General features: G+C 41.6%; 1 protein-coding gene across 3 annotated transcripts in view; it reads right to left on the reverse strand.

The window, feature by feature from the left end:
• SEPTIN3 (septin 3) overlaps window positions 1-19,659 on the reverse strand; it is a 169,653-nt gene that overhangs the window by 32,136 nt on the left and 117,858 nt on the right. For all 3 annotated transcript variants that reach the window (XM_083156655.1, XM_083156654.1, XM_083156656.1), the window contains one exon: window positions 13,709-13,804. In XM_083156655.1, the coding sequence (XP_083012781.1) occupies window positions 13,709-13,804 (96 nt within the window). The remainder of the gene's footprint in view (window positions 1-13,708; window positions 13,805-19,659) is intronic.

Consider the following 19,659-nt stretch of genomic DNA (forward strand, 5'->3'; position numbering starts at 1 on the left):
GTGTCCTTTTGGTGGGTGCACCTTAAATAAATTGACTGTTTAAGAATTAACCTTTATTGTTTATTTATTAAAAGGCTGCGAAAAAATATTAAAAAACATATATAGACATATACAGATTGGGATGACACACATAAAACGAAGGTGGCGGGCAGGGATTGCTCTGTTATAATCTTTATTGACAAATATGTGAGATGTAACGTTCAGCAGTGTTTCAGACTAGTGGATCCGTGCAGTGGGTTGGTAGTGTCAATACTAGTGCCAACCTCTTCCAACTGCCAGGATCTCTGTATGTCTGAGCTGGGTAATCGTATCCCAGTGTATCACAATTACCTTGAAAAAATATAAGTGTGAAAAATGAGGGTTGTTGCCCATAAGTGGCACCCGATATTGTGGGATGCACACTGGGAAATTAACCCGGTTCTCCCAGTTAAAGATAGACTTAATGCTGTATAAACCTCTGCAGTTAGCCAAAAATAGGGGCTATTATGATATCACTGTATTTTAAGGGGTCGCTCAAACTGTCACCTTAAACGGTAATCTGCAGGCTGAGTGACCTATCCAGGATAGACAAAACGCTGCACTGGGTGTAGTATCGACCAGTATCTTAATTTAGATTAAATTGTTGCACACACTGCCACCAGACGGTAATCTGCAGAGAAAATGTGCATATGGTCTTATGATACTAAGTGGGGTGTCGCTCTGTATGATATCAGAGGGACCTCAACCCCTGAATAAAGTCTCAGATAGAGACTGTCTCAGTGCTGGATAAGTCACAATGTATCGCCCTGTTACTCAGCCCACTGCCACCATAAATGGTAATCTGCAGATGGGTAGGTATAATCAGGGCAAAAACACCGGGAATGTCCCACTGATGGGTATCAGGGGAATCTTTTGCAGGTCTCTTGCTGGGAGCACACTACAAGATAAGAGCCCTGAAAAGGGCTTCAGTGATAAATCACCGCTGGAACGTACAGTCAATCAAAATGCATTGTAGCGGTGTGCGGGCAGTTGTTATTGCTCTCTTTGTTATTTTTCATACAATGCATTTTGATTGACTGTACGTTCCAGCGGTGATTTATCACTGAAGCCTTTTTCAGGGCTCTTATCTTGTAGTGTGCTCCCAGCAAGAGACCTGCAAAAGATTCCCCTGATACCCATCAGTGGGACATTCCCGGTGTTTTTGCCCTGATTATACCTACCCATCTGCAGATTACAATTTAAGAGAGAAATCGATAGCACTATAAAAATGGGTGTTGAACAGGGATGGATAGATGAGTCCACAGAGAAATTTCTATATCAGGATTTCCCAAAAATACCCCTGATATACATCTTACCCAAAGTGCACAAGACTTTGGTCTCCCCCCCAGGGAGACCAATTATATCATCATTAGGCTCTCTGGGACAACCATTGTCACAATATGTGGATTATCTGTTACAACCAGTAGTCAGAAATAGTCCATATTTTGTTAAGGATACTACTGATTTTTTGAATAAAATTGACTTACTTGGGAAGCCACCAAAAGATTGTTATCTTGTGACGCTAGATGTCACAAGTTTATACACGAATATTATGCATGAAGAGGGCTTACAAGCCATTCGTAGCATTGTCAGTGTCTGTCCACACTATGAGGGCCCACCCATAGAATACCTTATACTATTGATAGAGGCAATTTTGAAGAAAAACTACTTCCTGTTTAACAACATGTTTTTCTGCCAACGCAAAGGGACGGCGATGGGGTCGAATATGGCCCCGTCGTACGCAAATATCTTTATGTATGACTATGAGACGTCCAAAATATTGGCCAACAATAAATTTCAGGATTATATATCGATGTATCTATGATACATTGATGATATTTTCATGGTGTGGACAGGCTCTCTGACTTTGCTACATGAATTTGTTGATTATCTGAACGTACTGCCTGGGTCTATTAGATTCACTTTGAATTTTAGCTCCAGTAGAATTGATTACCTAGATGTGACAGTACATATAAGAGAGAACTGCTTTGCCACAATGCTCTTTAAAAAACCTACGGACAGAAACACTCTCCTGCTGGTGGGGAGTTTTCATCCGCAACCTCTCAAAAACAGGTTGCCCTTCTCCCAGCTAATAAGAGCTGTACGCAATACCTCAGACCCGGATAAACTTGAGGAGACACTAGACAAAATGTGCCAGGACTTTAAGTCGAGGGGTTATATGAGTAAGGATTTGGCAAATGCCAAGAAACGTGCCATGAACCTAAAAAGACAGGATCTCCTGTCAACCAGCACAAAGAAAAGTACAGACTCTAAAATTGTATTTTCCAGCACATACTCTATTGCTTCAAAAGAAATTCGCAGGGCAATCACAAAGCACTGGCCTATCATCCAAACGGACCCAGTTCTGGGGGCCAGTTGTAGCTCCATGCCGCTATTTTGCTACAAACGGAGTCGAAACCTTAAACAGAGGATGCTATACACAGATGTGAGTCCTAGATTAGGACCTAAACAAAATTGGCTGAGCAAGTCTGTGGGATCCTTTCGGTGCACGGGATGTGCAAATTGCAATTTCATTAAGGTAACAGACAGCTTTGTACACCCTAGAACAGGCAAAACATACAAATTAAAAACAAGGATGAACTGTGAGACACGTTTTGTGGTTTACATGATTATGTGCCCTTGCAAGCAAATATATGTTGGAAAAACAATACGCATGCTTAAAGAAAGAATTTCCATGCACCGGAGTTCCATCAAAAAAGCAGGGATAAAGATGGAGCCTGGTACTCCACCAGTGGCTAAACACTTCATACAATGTGGACATCGCATTAGTGACTTTACATTTATGCCACTGTAACATGTAACACCTATGAGGAGAGGTGGAGATCGACATGGTAAATTGTTACAGAGAGAGTGCTTCTGGATATATGAGCTGGACTGCATGAGCCCAAATGGACTTAATGAGGAGTTCTCGTTTGTACCGTTCCTATAGAGTGGGAGAATTTTTCTACTGGTAATTTTGTTATTGAATAGTGTAGCTACTGACCCATGGCAAAGTACGATTTTTTCATATTTTTCATAATTTTCTCATTTTTTCATGTTTTTTGTGTGATTTTTTCAATGTATTTTTTCAAAGTATTTTTGTATTGTATATTTTCTTTTCTTTGATCTAGTGCCCCACATGCTACGGTGTATGCAGTAATTAATTTAGGAAGCTTGGTAGCGCTTTTTCAAAGGGAACGGATTTGCTAGAATCTGTAAACAACGCAAGTTTGTGTATGCGCGTTACTATAGTAACGGAAGTGACGTATCACTCCTGCACCTAGGAACCCTTGTGCACTCCCCGCTACAGTGTATGGGTGGACGGGGACCAGCGGCTGACGTCATTGGCGGGCGCAGACGCCGGCGTCTGACGTCAGTCCGGGAAGCCGGAAACGATGCACTCGCGGGAAAGTTGACGAGTGGACCAGGTGTATACACAGGTGAGTAATCACAATTTTCTCTTTTTAAGCACCACAGTTTTAGACATCAGAGTCAGATCTCTTTCCCTTTGAGAAAGGTGCACAAAACACCAAAACAGTCCGTCAGGGGACCTTCAGCTGACTGCGGCCACAGATTGGACATACAGTAAGAAATGTTTTGCCTTAAGGGTGTTGGACTTCAATGGTCCTAATATGCTGTCTTATGTTACCTCACTGTGATGCCGGACATGTCTTTGGAAATATGGGGCGAAATGTAATAGGGTGTGATTTTTGGACGAGTTCCAAACTCGCCAGAAATCGCACCTTTAAAAATCGCGTTTTTTGCCGCGAATTCGCATATGTAATGAGATGCGAATTAGCGGCAAAAAATGCGATTTGCCGCGATTTCGGGCGATTTTTTGTCATGAAAATGTGCGCATTTTCATAAATGCGATTTTGTGCAAAAAAAAAAAAGTTTAAAAAAACGGCGTGGGGTCCCCCCTCCTAAGCATAACCAGCCCCGGGCTCATTGAGCCGGACCTGGTTCCAAAAATACGGGGGGACAAAAAGCATAGGGGTCCCCCGTATTTCTGAAACCAGCCCCGGACTCTTGGACCGGTCCTGGTTCCAAAAATACGGGGGACAAAAAATCTGGGGGTCCCCCGTATTTTGAAACCAGCACCGGGCTCCAACAGCCTGCGGTGTCATGCCACAGCCGGGGGACACTTTTTATACAAGGTCCTCCGACCAAAACATGAGCACCGTGGCTGGTCAGCCTTGGACGGGGTACCTGGAGGAGTGGGGACCCCCCCAATAAAGGGGTCCCCCCCAGGCTTCACCCGTCCAGGGCTGAAGCCCGGGGCTGTCACCGGCGTCCGTGGCCAGTGGACGCCGGCCTGATAGGGTTAAATCGATCATACGTTACATTGCTTTATACCGGAGAACTACAAGTGCCAGCAGACCTCCCCCGCATGCTGGGACTTGGAGAACCACAAGTCCCAGCATGCGGGGCATTAATGGGCCCGCTGGGACTTGTAGTCCACCTGTAAAAAGAATGTTTATAAAAAACACACACACAGAGAAGTAAAAGTTTATTACACACACACACACCTCACTTTTACACCAGCGTTACTTACCATTCCTGGATCCAGCGCTGGTCTGGCTGCTTCACAGCCGGCTCCCCCCGCACTGACAGGCAGCGGGGAGAACCGGCTTTCTCCGTTGCCTCTAACAGCTTCTGTAGCGCTGTTCCAGCGCTACAGAGGCTGAGAGCGCGATTGGCCGATACATCTCCATGGAGACGCATAGCTCAGTCCTGATTGGCTGAGCTATGCGTCTCCATGGAGACGCATAGCTCAGCCAATCACGCTCTCAGACTCTGTAGCACTGGGACAGCGCTACAGAAGCTGTTAGAGGCAACGGAGAAAGCCGGTTCTCCCCGCTGCCTGTCAGTGCGGGGGGAGCCGGCTGTGAAGTGAGACAGGTCTCACCGCACGCTTTTGACAAAGGAGCATAGCTCCGAAACGTTAAGCCTTTCTGCTTGAATATACGTATTTGAAAAGACCTCCGAGTGCCGCCTGTTCCTTTCTTCAATATATATATATATATATATATATATATATATATATATATATATATATATATGCAAAAAATAGAAAGGACGCCTAATAGTGCATTATCATTTTTTAATGTTTAAAAGACATGCTAAAAACAGCAGTATAAGTACAACAAGTGTACTGCAATTTTCATCAGCAGTGGGCTGATTACTACAAGATTTCAATATAATTTACACACTGGTAAAATTTCACGGCCGCCAGCCTCTACAATGCACTCACGGATCCCTCCGGTATTACCACCAGTATCAGCATCTCAGCGTTCGGCACGATCGCGGCACAGCTCGCAGCAACTCCAACGGTGGTGTCTCCGGGTTGCGCCAGTCAGGCCACGCTCCTATGCATTTAGTCGTCAGACTTCATCAGTGGGGTGGCCTGACTAAAGCATGGACATCCTGAAGCATGGACAGTCCTCTGCCTGCAGAGCGATCTGGATTAACATATAGTTAATTTACATAGTGGTCCCCACTATTGTTAACGCCTCCCTGTTAGATTATTTACCACTACCTCTCTAGCTATCCTCTATGAATGGAGTTATTTCATCATTTTCATTTAGCCCAATTGGAATGATAGTATTAAGGGAGATAATCCAGGGGTGCCGGGCGGGATCCCAGCAGTCATTTACCTGACGTCGGAATCCCGACTGTTAAAACACAGACAGATGGGTTCCTGACGGCCACCGGCTATTCTCCCTCGTGGGGGTCCACGACCCCCATAGAGGGAGAATAGAATAGGTGGCAAGTGCAGCGAGCCACCGTGCCTGCAGCGTGGCAAGCACAGCGAGCCCGCAAGGGGCTTTGTTGCACTCGCCTTGCTGTCTGAGTGCGGCCAGCCGGGATCCCGACGTCGGGCTAATGAGTGTCGGGATCCCAACTGTTGGAACCCTATACCACACCCATAATCCAGTACATCTCCCATTTAGTTAGACATTTCTCCCTGTCACCGCCCCATTAATAAACCGGGATATGTTCTATACCTTTAAAGCTAAGCATATTGGGATCACTATTATGATATTGGGTGAAGTGACATGGGACACTGTGATTAGTTATCTTATTTTTAATATTTCTCATATGCTCGAGAACACATATCTTTAATACTCTTTTTGTCTTGTCTATATACCTGAGGCCACATGGGCACTCAAGCATATATACTACAAAGTTGGATAAAACTTTTGATCTTATATTTATTAGGCTACCCGGCTTGATTTTTTTTAAAATTATGTCTGGTTTCTTAGATAAATGGTCTTTAAGTACCGGGTCTAGCATGAGAACATGCCAGTGTCTGTCCATTATTTATTTTTCATCATTGTTCATCAGGGGTAAACGGGTGTACGGTATGTCGATCATGAATATGAAGTTCTTAAAACAAACTTCTAAAATATCTTGAAAAAGAAAGCTTGTACCGAAATACGATGATGCCGCCACTGCCAGCCACTCCGGCAGACTGTGTGTTGTAAGGAGAACTGAAGTGTCCATCAGAGGGTGAGAAGTGTTCGTATGTTGTCAGCGTCTGCAGCGTCTGCCACCGGATCATCTGCACCGACTGCATCTCCCCTTCATCCCTCCTTGCAGTTGTGATGTCTTGTATCCACTCCATGTTTTAAACCCATAAAATCCTTTTATCTTTGGAGATTGGGATCGTTATTTACAAGCACCTGCTACGTAAACGCGACTTTGACATTTTAAGTAAGTCTTTTACATACGACAGTGAAACAGATAAAGAAAATGCTATATGAATGCGGGGCAGAATGCTAAAGTAAGTGTCTGCCTTTAGTAGTTAGACGAGGACTCTGCTTTTCTCCATTGGACCCCTGCTATCTGTGCGCATTCATAAGTGTGTATATGAAAAAGAAGTAGGTGTTGGAGAAAATAAAATTTCCGTTTAAAGACTGACAGATTTATAATCAGTCCACTTTTAGCGCTGGTGTTTCTCAAAAAACGTCTCTAAGTGTACAACGGCATTTCTGAGTGAGGACACTAATGACACTTTTTAAAATGTCCCTTGTATGGGTATGGATTGTATGGTCAACCTAAAGATGGTCTACAGTCATTAAGCTGACACCACTAGGTCGACATACTGCAAGGTCGACAGGGGTCTAGGTTGACATGGGACAAGGTCGACAGCTCATTAGGTCGACACAAGCAATAGGTTAAATAAAATAAAGACAAGTAAAAGGATAAATGATTCCATTTTTCAATGGCGTATACTGTATATTTTCGTATTTGTAAATACAAAGCCTGTGATTACGTGGCAGAAACTAAAGAATTCACCAACAGGTAAACTACTAAAAAACTACTAAACTACTAAACTACAAACTACTAAAATTCAGATTTCATTAACTGTGACTCACTGGGAGTAATCTATTGTCTGACCTGTCCCTGTGATTTGAAATATATAGGGATGACGAAGAGACCCTGGAAGAAGAGGCAATATCAGGAACGCACAAAAAGATATGGACAAAATGAAAAAAATCACCAGCGTAGCTAGACACTTCCTTAAGTACCATATGAGCAACCCCAAAGGACTTAAAGCAGTAAGTCTGGAGAAGGTGATGCTGGGGATACGAGGAGGCAATATCACACAAGAACTCCTAAAAACAGAATCCAAACATATTTTTCTTATGAACAGTCTAAAACCACATGGACTCAACGAAGAGATTCACTATTCCGCATTTCTTTAATGTACTAACACTTTCCAAGAGAGAGAGATCCAGTCAATGCTATAACAGGAGACCCAGAAAAAATGATGGGGGAGAGCATATTAATAATAAATGATATACCAATCATGGCCAACCCCAGTACTCCTGGCACAAGCTAGTCCTTGTAGCATAATTATATACATATCTATAACATATTCATAAACACATACTCACTGATATCTATCACACCTCCATAAACATAACATGCAGGACCATTAATAAAAAGTCACAACATATAACTTATGGGACACCATACAACCTAGACAAAGAAAAGAGATAAGCAGAATGATATACTGCAGCCTCTAGGATAATATCCATAGGAATAAGCTTATACCCCATGTTCGCAACCACTATTTGGGCATTAAGCACATCCACACCGGGTACCACCATAAATACAGTAGAAGTATTTTGAACAAGCTGACTAGCCCTGCACACTTATAACCTTCACTTCCCTTATCACACGGTCACCAGTACAATTCCAATATGCATAACTCACTGGCAGTTAATATGCAGCTAACATAATAACTCACGACTCCGTCACCAATCTTTCTATATTCATATATGCTGATGTTGTACACATCACTCCTATACGGTTTCAGTTTTACTATTTATTCAGTTCTCACACGGTTGTTCACAAAAAAATTTTTGGTACTTCATTACCATATACCATTAACACAGCACAAATAATTAATAAATTGCATAAGAAATGCAACACCCTCCAACACACTGGACACATACACCAATGTTAAGTTAAAATAAGCAGAACTAAATCTCTGCCAATCCACTGCACATAGGCATTAATGTAAAGCAAAACCAGCAGAGCATAATCTCCCTTCCACAGTGTAGTTCATAAAAATTCTAAACATAACGATGTGCCTATAAGAACAATGGACTCCATAATGGTCACAATGACGGTATCAACAACAGTACCCAACAGCATTAGATAATGATAAGCACACTCTGCTTCGACTGACCTACTGCAGATGACAGTGCACCTCAGAGAAAAATAAAACAAAATAAAAAAAATTAAAAAATTTTTTTTAATAAAAGGATATGTCTAAAATGATATGTAGATAAAAGGAACGGATCCTAATAAGAAAATAATTAGCATAACAGTAACATGTGTTAATAAATACGAATAGCAGCATTGAAAATTATATACTGTTCCGAATGGATAACTGTATTTGTAATGATAAATGACAAGCTGTCACTGACAAATGTCTGCATGTAGAGACAATTGACAGCCAGCTAAGCCCAATAGACCAATCCACAGCCCCCATTTTTTGAAAAAGTATCCATCAGGGCACGGATTGGCCGTAGGAAACCTATCCCTCATTCAGAAACTGTTCCCTATAAATACAGCCAAACCGAGGCGGGCCAGTCACCTAGGTTAGCCTTGAAAAAGCCGACAGGGCGAAATGCGCATCGGCAGTTTGCTCTGCTAACCGTTCTTATATCAGTCCTAGGTATTTATATGTCTAAATGTCCAATATCTTGTCATGTATGAATTTGTAGTATAAGAGCAGTACCGGCACACGGAGACCGCAAGTGCAGTATATCAGCGTGTTCCTCAGGCGCTGACACGCAGGCACATTGTAGGGGTTAGATCCCTAATAGCGGGCGGTATTAGCTGGGATTGATCCACTACATGCCCTGGCGCGTGTGTACTACCGACACGCAAGCACAGTGCAGGGATCAGATCCCTAACAGCAGGTGTCACTAGCCGGGACCCATTCACTACACGCTCCGGCGCGTGTGTGTGGTTAATTTGACCTTGTAAAACTGCCGGCATTTGGCAGTTTTGTGCAAAATACCCCAGCATCAATAGCGCTATTAAAAACATATGAAGCGCAGTTTTATAACTAATACATTGGTGCACACCACAGATTGCGGGCGCTATTAAGCGTGAAAGTGGAATATAAATAGCACCAGCTATTATAAGACTGAGAGCACCCAAGCCTAATCATGGTCCGTGACACCAAGCATTAATATAAGTGTTGATCCTGAAATTAAAGATATGTACACAGTGTGTCTGACAAACTACTAAGCATACTATCCTGTATACACACCGTGACATTATTGTACCAACCTGCACCACTGCATATGTGAATTGACACCCCATACGTTGTACCTATAGGCAGTTTACTGGGCCACACGGCAGGTTACTACCTTTATATCATCCATACAATTTAAGGGCATCGTGTTTAAATATAATTGCAACACTGTGTGACTAGCGTACTCTCTGATCATAATTGATACAGAAGCTAGGATCTGATCACAGTGTGTTTGGACGCACAGTACAGACAGCAAGACGACTATAAGATACTCATGTGGCATTACTACAATGTATCCAGCAAGTAGCAACATATACTGTACTGAATTGTTGCAAACATGACATGTTAAGTGTGAATATCAGCAAACACAAACTCCCCATATGAGAGGAGATTGCTTATAAAACCATTAAAACACACTATATAATTGGACATTTGACTCTAGTTTGGGATTAGAACCATTTATTACATATATTTGTACTGAAATAATATACACTATATTTACCTGCATGATAAGCGGGATCTATAAATTAAATTAAACTAAACAACTACGGTTAGCAGAGAGTTATTTAATCTTTCATAACTTTTTTTCTCTATATCTCACATCTTTCTGTTTTTAATATTTTCGCCACTGTAATTCCTGATACAGGGAAACAGATTATCGGGTCAAGCATAATTAATAAAAATTATATATTATTGCTGTAACAAATGATGGCCTGTGAGTGACATGGATAAAAATAAAAAAATAAAAAGTCTTTTCACTTATTAAAGGTACAGCACAATTTTTAGTCACTTTGTTGACACTATGAATGAGGAGTGCGTCACACTAAACTGCTTTTCTTCTATTTGTATTCTACATATATTAAATCAGTTGACGGCACCCTTAACCAAGTGGGGCAGATTTATATATAATAAATCCCCATTGGTGGGACTATCTCCATTCATAATTGCAAACATTTACAAAAATTTATAAATTTGACCACAGATGGTGCGGGTCGCCCACTTTCTCTCCACAAATACGAATGTGTAATGAATACAAATACAAATTGGTGTAATTTTGGCATAGTAAATGCCAAAAATATGAATACGCCTAAAAAAAATTGTACTCTATTTACTATGTATTACTCGTACAAATACAATTTTTTTAAAGGCATATTTGTCTTAGTAAATTTCCCCATTTACTGCCATAGACTTAGAAAAATTAATTTTAAAGTTTGACAGGGAACTAAATCTATGAAATTCGGACAACAGTTTGGGGATTGAGATGATTGGGTTCAACAGGACAACCGGCAGGTTGTCAGCGAATAATGCAAGCTTATATTCTTTACCCTCTACTGTCATTCGGGAGCCATTAATTTTCATCCATGCTGTAGGGGAACTATAGAGTGCCAAAATGCGACCACCTGCTGCTGACCCCCGACCCCCCTGCACTGGTGAGTGTGAACAAGTGGTCACGGTGGAGGATTTATCCTCCACATCATGACCATCTTTTCATTAACTCTCTCCCTCATCCAGTGGTAAATTTAATCAGATTTTATAGTTTATCTTCTAGAAGGTGCTAACTTCACCCCACATGAAAGCAACCCAGCAATCTCATTCCCATCTCTAGCACTAACATTTCTCCTCTGCCTTCTGCAATGACATATTTTCCTGTAATAAACAGGCCCTCAGCCATAACCTTTTTATGTCAATCTCCCTGAATCTCCTAGCCATCACTGAAACCTGGAGTGTCATCTTATCTCTCTCCTTTATGGGCCTCACTTTCTCTCACCCCCCTCCCCTGGATCAAGTTTGAGATGCTATGGTGGTGGTTTTGTGGTCTGTCTATCATTTTTCCAACTTATACCTTCAGCACCATTCCTTTCATTCTCAAAGTTCAGGGTTCATGCTATTCTCCTCTTCCAACTTGTCCACCTTTGAGTAGCGGTCATTTATATGCTTCTTGGCTCCTCCTTCAAATTCCTTGGCAACTTTGATTCCTGGCTCTCTTCAGACCTTTCCTCCTTCTTCTTAAGGACTTCAATGTCCTGATATATGTCCCAACACTATCCTTTGCCTCTAAGCTCCTTGTCAACACATTATTGCTTGGTATCTACTAGTGAACCACCTTACCCTCACTGATCTAGTCTTCACCCACCATTGTGATAGTTTTGATCACATGAAATCCTCATTCCCTCTCTCTCATTCCCTGGCTCTCTTCAGACCTTTCCTCCTTCTTCTTAAGGACTTCAATGTCCTGATATATGTCCCAACACTATCCTTTGCCTCTAAGCTCCTTGTCAACACATTATTGCTTGGTATCTACTAGTGAACCACCTTACCCTCACTGATCTAGTCTTCACCCACCATTGTGATAGTTTTGATCACATGAAATCCTCATTCCCTCTCTCTCATTCCCTGGCTCTCTTCAGACCTTTCCTCCTTCTTCTTAAGGACTTCAATGTCCTGATATATGTCCCAACACTATCCTTTGCCTCTAAGCTCCTTGTCAACACATTATTGCTTGGTATCTACTAGTGAACCACCTTACCCTCACTGATCTAGTCTTCACCCACCATTGTGATAGTTTTGATCACATGAAATCCTCATTCCCTCTCTCTCATTCCCTGGCTCTCTTCAGACCTTTCCTCCTTCTTCTTAAGGACTTCAATGTCCTGATAGATGTCCCAACACTATTCTTTGCCTCTAAGCTCCTTGTCAACACATTATTGCTTGGTATCTACTAGTGGACCACCTCACCCTCACTGATCTAGTCTTAACCCATCATTGTGATAGTTTTGTTCACGTCAAATCCTCATTCCCTCTCTCAGACTATAATATTTTCACTTCTCTACCTCTGTCTCCATAGCTACCATCACTAATTGTAACCTAGAAGCTATTGACACCACACTCTTATCCTCACTGCTTGACTCACTTTTCACCCTTATTATCTTTCCCTCCTGCCCTGAAAAATCAATTTCCCTCTACAATGTCTGTCTGGAGGATGTCACGCAGACTTCTTCCAGTGTAGGAAACTGATACGGTAGTGATGCTATGAAACCGAAGTGCTGCTTCTCACTCTCCAAACAGACTGAAGAGCTCCTGGTCAGGGCCGGTGCAAAGTTTCTCAGTACCCTAGGCAGAACATCTGCCTACTGCTGCCCCCCCCCCCACACACACACAGGAATACAGCACACCAAAAAAAGCCCTAATGACTGCATAAACTCCTCACCTTTTAAAGAGGAGAAGTTCAATTCAATGCATCATATACATTTTCAGTGTGTGATGCTGCTCTCCAATGGCCGGCACCCATAGGCAATTACCTAAAGCTTCCTAGTGGTGGCGCCAGCCCTGCTCCTGGTACTTTACCCTGGGTGACATAACCCACAGCTAATTGAATCTGCCCAAAATGAAAAATGTCAGAGCAATATTCCAATGCACAGTCCAACTGTCAGCATTGCTTCTTATCTGGTTGGAACGAGTTGGGAAGAAGAAAATTTAATTTTTTTAAAAAATATGACCATTAGCGCTACCAAAATAATGTTAAAGATGTTAGAAATTATATGTTTACAGATTTACATAGGCACATACCAGAAGATGACTCAAACAGCTCAGTTACTTAAGCAGTGGTATAATTTTATTGATCGCTAACAGGTACTCAGGGTTAGATGTATACTAGTGATGGAGCATAGTGGGGTTTTGTATAGCTCCCTGCTATTGAGTGCAGCTATAGGTATAGGTAGTGGTGCAGGGATGCTGGAACAGAATTATAGAAGGTCTCTCTTACAAGTTTGAGAGGCGATATCTGTCTCCAATCATGTCACTCTACACAGGAAAGCCATTATGGTACCTGCACATGCTCAGTTGAGATCTCTGCAGCTATATAGTTGGTTCATGTTTTTTGTACAGCATTATAAAGCTCTGACTTACCCTTATTTTATCATTTTCTGTTTTATCTTCCAAATCCTCATCAAATTCTTTCTGTGGGTAAAAGTCAATTCCATTCACTTCCAACTCCTTCCGAACCTGCCAAAACAAATGGCAAAGGCAATCAGTATGGCTTTACTTGGTTTTGTACTAAATATAATGTCAAATTAAGTTAAACTATTAAAGCTATGAGAGATTAAATGGCCAGCTGTAAGATAAATTGGGAAAATAGACAATGAAGTTGGCCATATACTTTTGCTTGTATTAAGAGGAAAATTTTACTTGTAATTTCATAAATAAATGTCTCTAGCTACTGAAAGTCAACTTTTAAAAACAATTTTGCGTATCATTCAATATGACTGTAAAATAGCATGTATAGTGCCTCACAGAGCTTTTTCTTATGATACAACATACGGTACTTGTTTCCTAGCACGGCCACACCGATTTACATCGGGGTGGTCGTGTCGGAAAAATCGGTCGATCGCATCGCATGCGATTTGGTCGCATGCGATGCGATCGACGCGACCGACCCGATTTTCGACCCAATTTTTTGATTGAATGAAATGTAAATCGGGTCCCTGGGACCCGATTTTACATTGGATTCAATGTAAAATATTCCCTAGACCCCCAAATTTAACGACGTAAACCCCACCCCACGATAGACGCCAACCCGAAGCGTGGCGAGCGCAGCGAGCCCGCGAGGGGCGGCGGTGCGCGTCCTCCGACCTTTTCATTCCCCTACTATCCACGTCGGCGTGGAGTTGAGAATAGAATAGTGTGGCGAGCCCGAAGCGTGGCGAGCGCAGCGAGCCCCGCGTGGGGACGCGTATACCTGTGAAGTTATACGCGTCCCCTCGCGGGGCTCGCCACGCTTCGGGCTCGGTGGCTCGCTGCACTCGCCACACTATTCTATTCTCAACTCCACGCCGACGTGGATAGTAGGGGAATGAAAAGGTCGGAGGACGCGCACCGCCGCCGCTCGCCACGCTTCGGGTTGGCGTCTATCGTGGGGTGACGACGGGGACATCTATAATGTGAAATGGGTCATATTGGCCCATTTCACATTTTTCACATTTTTTTAAAGGTGAGATGGACTTAATCAAGTCCATCTCATCTTGTGCCATTATAATGGCACAAGACCGACGCGATCCTCACGATTTCAATGTTAAAAAATATTTTAACATTGAAGCCTATGGCAAAATCGGGGGCATTGCGTCGGTCGCGTCGGGACCAATGTTAATGGTCCCGACCGACGCGATGCCCCCGATTTTGTACCTTTGCCGGCAAAATGGACCTGATTTCAAAGGAAATCGGGTCCATCGTGTGGATCGTGTACCTTAACTTAAAGGTACACGATCCACACGATTGTGGCCGTGCTAGGAAACAAGTACCCAACATACATTTATTTTGTTGATTAATTTTACATTATCAATATGAAAGTGCAAAAGTACAAATCCCCGAAAAATATTGATAGGTTACTTAGATTCCTACAAAATTAACCCTAGTATATGTATGTGTAACTTCCGTAAAAATAAGACCATCTACCAATTTTACCACTAGACACTCCCAAACAAATTTATTATATTTTAACTTTGCTCTAGCTGCTAACCCCAATCAACTTTTTTGCACTTTTAAATCACTTCTAATCCCTCACCAAACCCACCTGCTTCTATCAGTGCACAAGATCTCACTTCTAATTTCAAGAACAAGATTAATAAGATCTGAAATGAAAGGCATGCTCTTCCATAGCCAGTGACCAGATCAATTCCCTACATAAACCCTCTGGCACCTTTGCTTCATTTGATCCCACAAGTGAAGATAATTGTGGTATATTAAATAAAGGTCGATGCTGGTCAATTTCAGATGAATTAAAATCACTTGCTTCTTAAGGGCCCTTAATTTGCGATTTGTGCAAGAGATTCACAATGGGAGATTAAGCATGAGAGATTTCCCTTAAACTGACTCTCTCAGATAATGAGCCCACACACACAGATATTTCTGCCAGCGATTTATAATGGGAGATTCAGCCTGAGAGATTTCAAATCTCTCACAAAAAATGTTTAGGTGACTTCAGGGGGAACAAAAAAAGTCTTCAAATTTAAATAATTTAAATAATGGGTTGGAATAAAGCCTGGGGGAGTGTCATCTTCTTTGTCTATAACAGAAAAATAATTGAATAATATAAAAAAATGATGTGGGGTCCCCCCATGAGCATGACCAGCCCCGGGCTCTTGCAGCAGTCCTGGTTCCCAAAATATGGAGGACAAAGTGAGTGGGGGTCTTCCGTATTTCGGGGAACAGCACCAGGCTCGAGCCAGCCCTGATTTCCAAAATATGGGGGATAAAATGAGTAGGGGTCCCCCGTATTTTGGGGACCAGCACCAGGCTCTTGAGCCAGCCCTGATTTCCAAAATATGGGGGATAAAATGAGTAGGGGTCCCCCGTATTTTGGGGACCAGCACCAGGCTCCACTAGTGCAATGCCATAGCCAGGGGACATGCTTGATGGGTTCACGTGGCCAAAGCATTACCCACCCTAACTAGTCAGCTCAGGCCAGGAGTTTTTGGGGAGGTGAGAACCCCCTCAAATAATTGGGTTCCCCCTCTCCAGAGCAGCCTAGGCCTGGGCTGTCGGTGCAGGGTTTATAGCTTGTTTAAACAGTAATAATGCCTGTCTCTTCTATATCGATGTAAGGAACTCCAAAACTCTATGAAGTAGTCCCCCCAACACACACACACACACACACACACGCACACAAATAAATGCTGGCAAATCAGTAGTGGTGGAACCAGGACTAGTTGTACCATGTGACCAATTTAGCCACCATGTTAGAGTGGGTGAACTTTTTCAAGCTACCTTAAACTTTGACTCTGCCCAACTATAAAAAAAGCTCAATATTAGTTCTGTAACAATTTATGCGCTCTTCATAATCCCTTTTAGCTACTTTGATTGCCCCTTTGCAAATTTTGTTTGATTCTTTGTAATTGGTGAACACCTCCTCATTTAGGTTATTTTTATAGACTTTAAATGCTCTTGTTTTATTGTTGATTGCTGACCTAACTTTTTTGTCCAACCATGGTGTTTTTTTTAAATGAATTTACCCTTATTTACTTTAGGAATATATTTAATAGTTAAAGTTCGAGTACATTTTTTAAAGTATCCCACATTTTCCCCCTCAAAAACAGTTTCCCACACAATTCTTTTTAGGGCTTCTCTGAATAATTCGAAGTTAGCTTTTCTGAAGTTTAGTATTTTTGCCGATCCTTTAGGATGTAATTTACTGAAGTTGATTTCCAGTGAAACCATATTGTGGTCACTGTTCCCTAGATGTTCAATTACTTTTTTGTTTGAAACTAGATCTATGTTATTTGTTAATACCAAATCCAATAATGCCTTATAACGAGTTGGAGCTTCTACCGTTTGTGTGATAAACTGGTCTTTAAGTAAGCTTAGGAACCCGCTGCTTCTTGCCGTTTTACATGTTTCGTTTTTCCAATCAATATCAGGTAAATTAAAATCCCCCATAATTAATACCTGACCCTGATTTGATGATTGTTTGATTTGGTTTAAAAGAAGAGACTTGTCCCTTTCGTTTATGTTCGGAGGTCTATAGCATACCCCTATTAAAATTGTATTCGTTTTTTTTGTTATTGTCGGTTATCTCTGCCCACACGTCCTCAGTGTAATCTTCCTCTTTACCTGTGCTCATTTCTTTCTCACACGATGTTAAGTTATTTTTTACATATAGGCACCCTTTCTATATTCCCTATCTTTTCTGTAGAGTGTATATCCCTCCATGCTTAATGCCCAGTTGTGCGACTCGTTACACCATGTTTCTGTAATACCAATAATGTCATAATCGTCCCTAGTGACCACAGTTTCTAGTTCCCTGATTTTACCCGCTAAGCTTCTTGCATTTGCCAGTAGGCATTTTAATTTATGTTTATTTTTATTTGCGTCCTTAACATTGTGTTTAATTTCTTCTCTGGACTTATTTGTATTCCTTACTAACTAACTCTACCCACCTCCCCCTCATTAGACTCTCTACAGCCCTCCCCACCATGCCCACTGCCGGTCAGTTTTGAAACTTCTTCCTATGTCGTTTACTCCTTCCCATACCCTAAGGTCATCTGTACCTAAAAGCTCTAATGAGGTAAGATTATGTTATTACATAATATTCCTGGAACACCCTGGGAATTACCCACGCTTTTACCCTTATTAGTACCCCAGACATTACCTGTAACTATGTCCTCCCACAGATTGATTCTTGACCCCAATACTACTATTCTCACTATGGGACCCATAGTATCTAGCTACCCCCACCGCCCCATCGCCTAGTTTAAAATCTCCAACCCTCTAACCATCCTTCCCCCCCGCAGCCCCCTCCTCGTTGAGGTGCAATCCATCACGGCAAAAAAGATGGCGCCTGACCGAGAAGTCCGCCCAGTGTTCCATGAACACAAATCTCTCCTTCCTACACCAGTCCTTTAGCCACACGTTTACCTCCCTGATCTCCATCTGCCTCCCTGAGCTAGCGCTTGGCACTGATAATAATTCTGAGAATATTACCCTAGATGTCCTCACCTTTAATTTCATACATAATTCCCTATACTCTTTCTTGAGGACATCCCACCTACCATTAACTTTGTCGTTGGTACCGATTGTTCTAAAAAATGGGCAAAACCATGTGCACTGCAGGTGGGACAGATGTAACATGGTGTTATTTTGTTTCTGTGCAGGGTAAATACTGGCTGAATAATTTTTACACTGCAATTTAGATTTCAGTTTCAACACACCACACCCAAAGTTAACTCTCTCTGCACATGTTACATCTGCCCCACTTGCAGTGCATATGGTTTTGCCCATTTTGAGAACAAATTTGTACTGCAATCAGATCTGAATAAGACTCAATATGACTCTGACAGTCCACTGGGTAGATGCATCGACAACCACAACAACAGCATCTCCGAAATGCGAGCTCCGTCGAGCATACCAGAGAAGGAGTAGTTTATCATTTAACATGTCCAAGTAATAAAATCTACATTGGAAAAACGAAAAGAAAACTCAAAGTGAGAATCTTGGAACATGTAGGTATCAGGAAAGCAAGACAAGACAAAAGTAATTCAAAAATCTGACTCCTATAGCCTCCCATTTTCTTTCACATCACAATGGAAATCCCAAGGGACTGCAGGCCTTTGGAATGAGGCATATTCATTTGGGCATCATAGGCGGTGATGTAGATAAAAAACTTTTACAGTTTGAGACAAAGATGATATTCATGATGGATAGCATGTATCCAAAAGTACTTAATGAACATAACAGCTAAGTACATTTCCTCTGATATCATAAAAGTCTCTCCCTGTAAATCACAGGGAACAAAACAAATTATTCATTATAACAGATATTACTCTTGAGAACACATTGCACATTAAAATACAACGAAGACACTCCCCCCTCTTTATTTTCCTCATTTCAATTCAGATACACATTTCCCAATGCCATTAACACAAATAATAGTCCACACTTCTCGTAATTTGGTATGTAAGTTAATTATGCACAAATAGTCCCACCTATTTTAAAGTTGCTGTTTTTCTCACAATTTTTATCTTTCACCAATACCTAATACGATACCATCACACTATTAAGAATACCACTAAATCCCCTCACAAATAAAGATTTTCCTTCATGTATCACAAACCAATCCTCATAATCACCAGTGGTTATAAATCAATATCCCTGATTCTTTCATACTGTATGTTTCATACTTTACCCACCATTTTAAAAACACACAAGACACTAATATTTATTAATTCAGTATATTATCCCAAACTAACCTTCACTTCGATCCATAGCTACACAAGTCTTCAATTCCTTGATAACAATTACAATTTTAATTATAATCTTAATATGCTTAATAAATATAACAACACATATAATTAATAACAAAGAACATC

This window comes from Crinia signifera, chromosome 8 (genome assembly GCF_055691185.1).
Source record: "Crinia signifera chromosome 8, ASM5569118v1, whole genome shotgun sequence".
In the NCBI taxonomy this organism is placed as follows: Eukaryota; Metazoa; Chordata; class Amphibia; order Anura; family Myobatrachidae; genus Crinia; species Crinia signifera.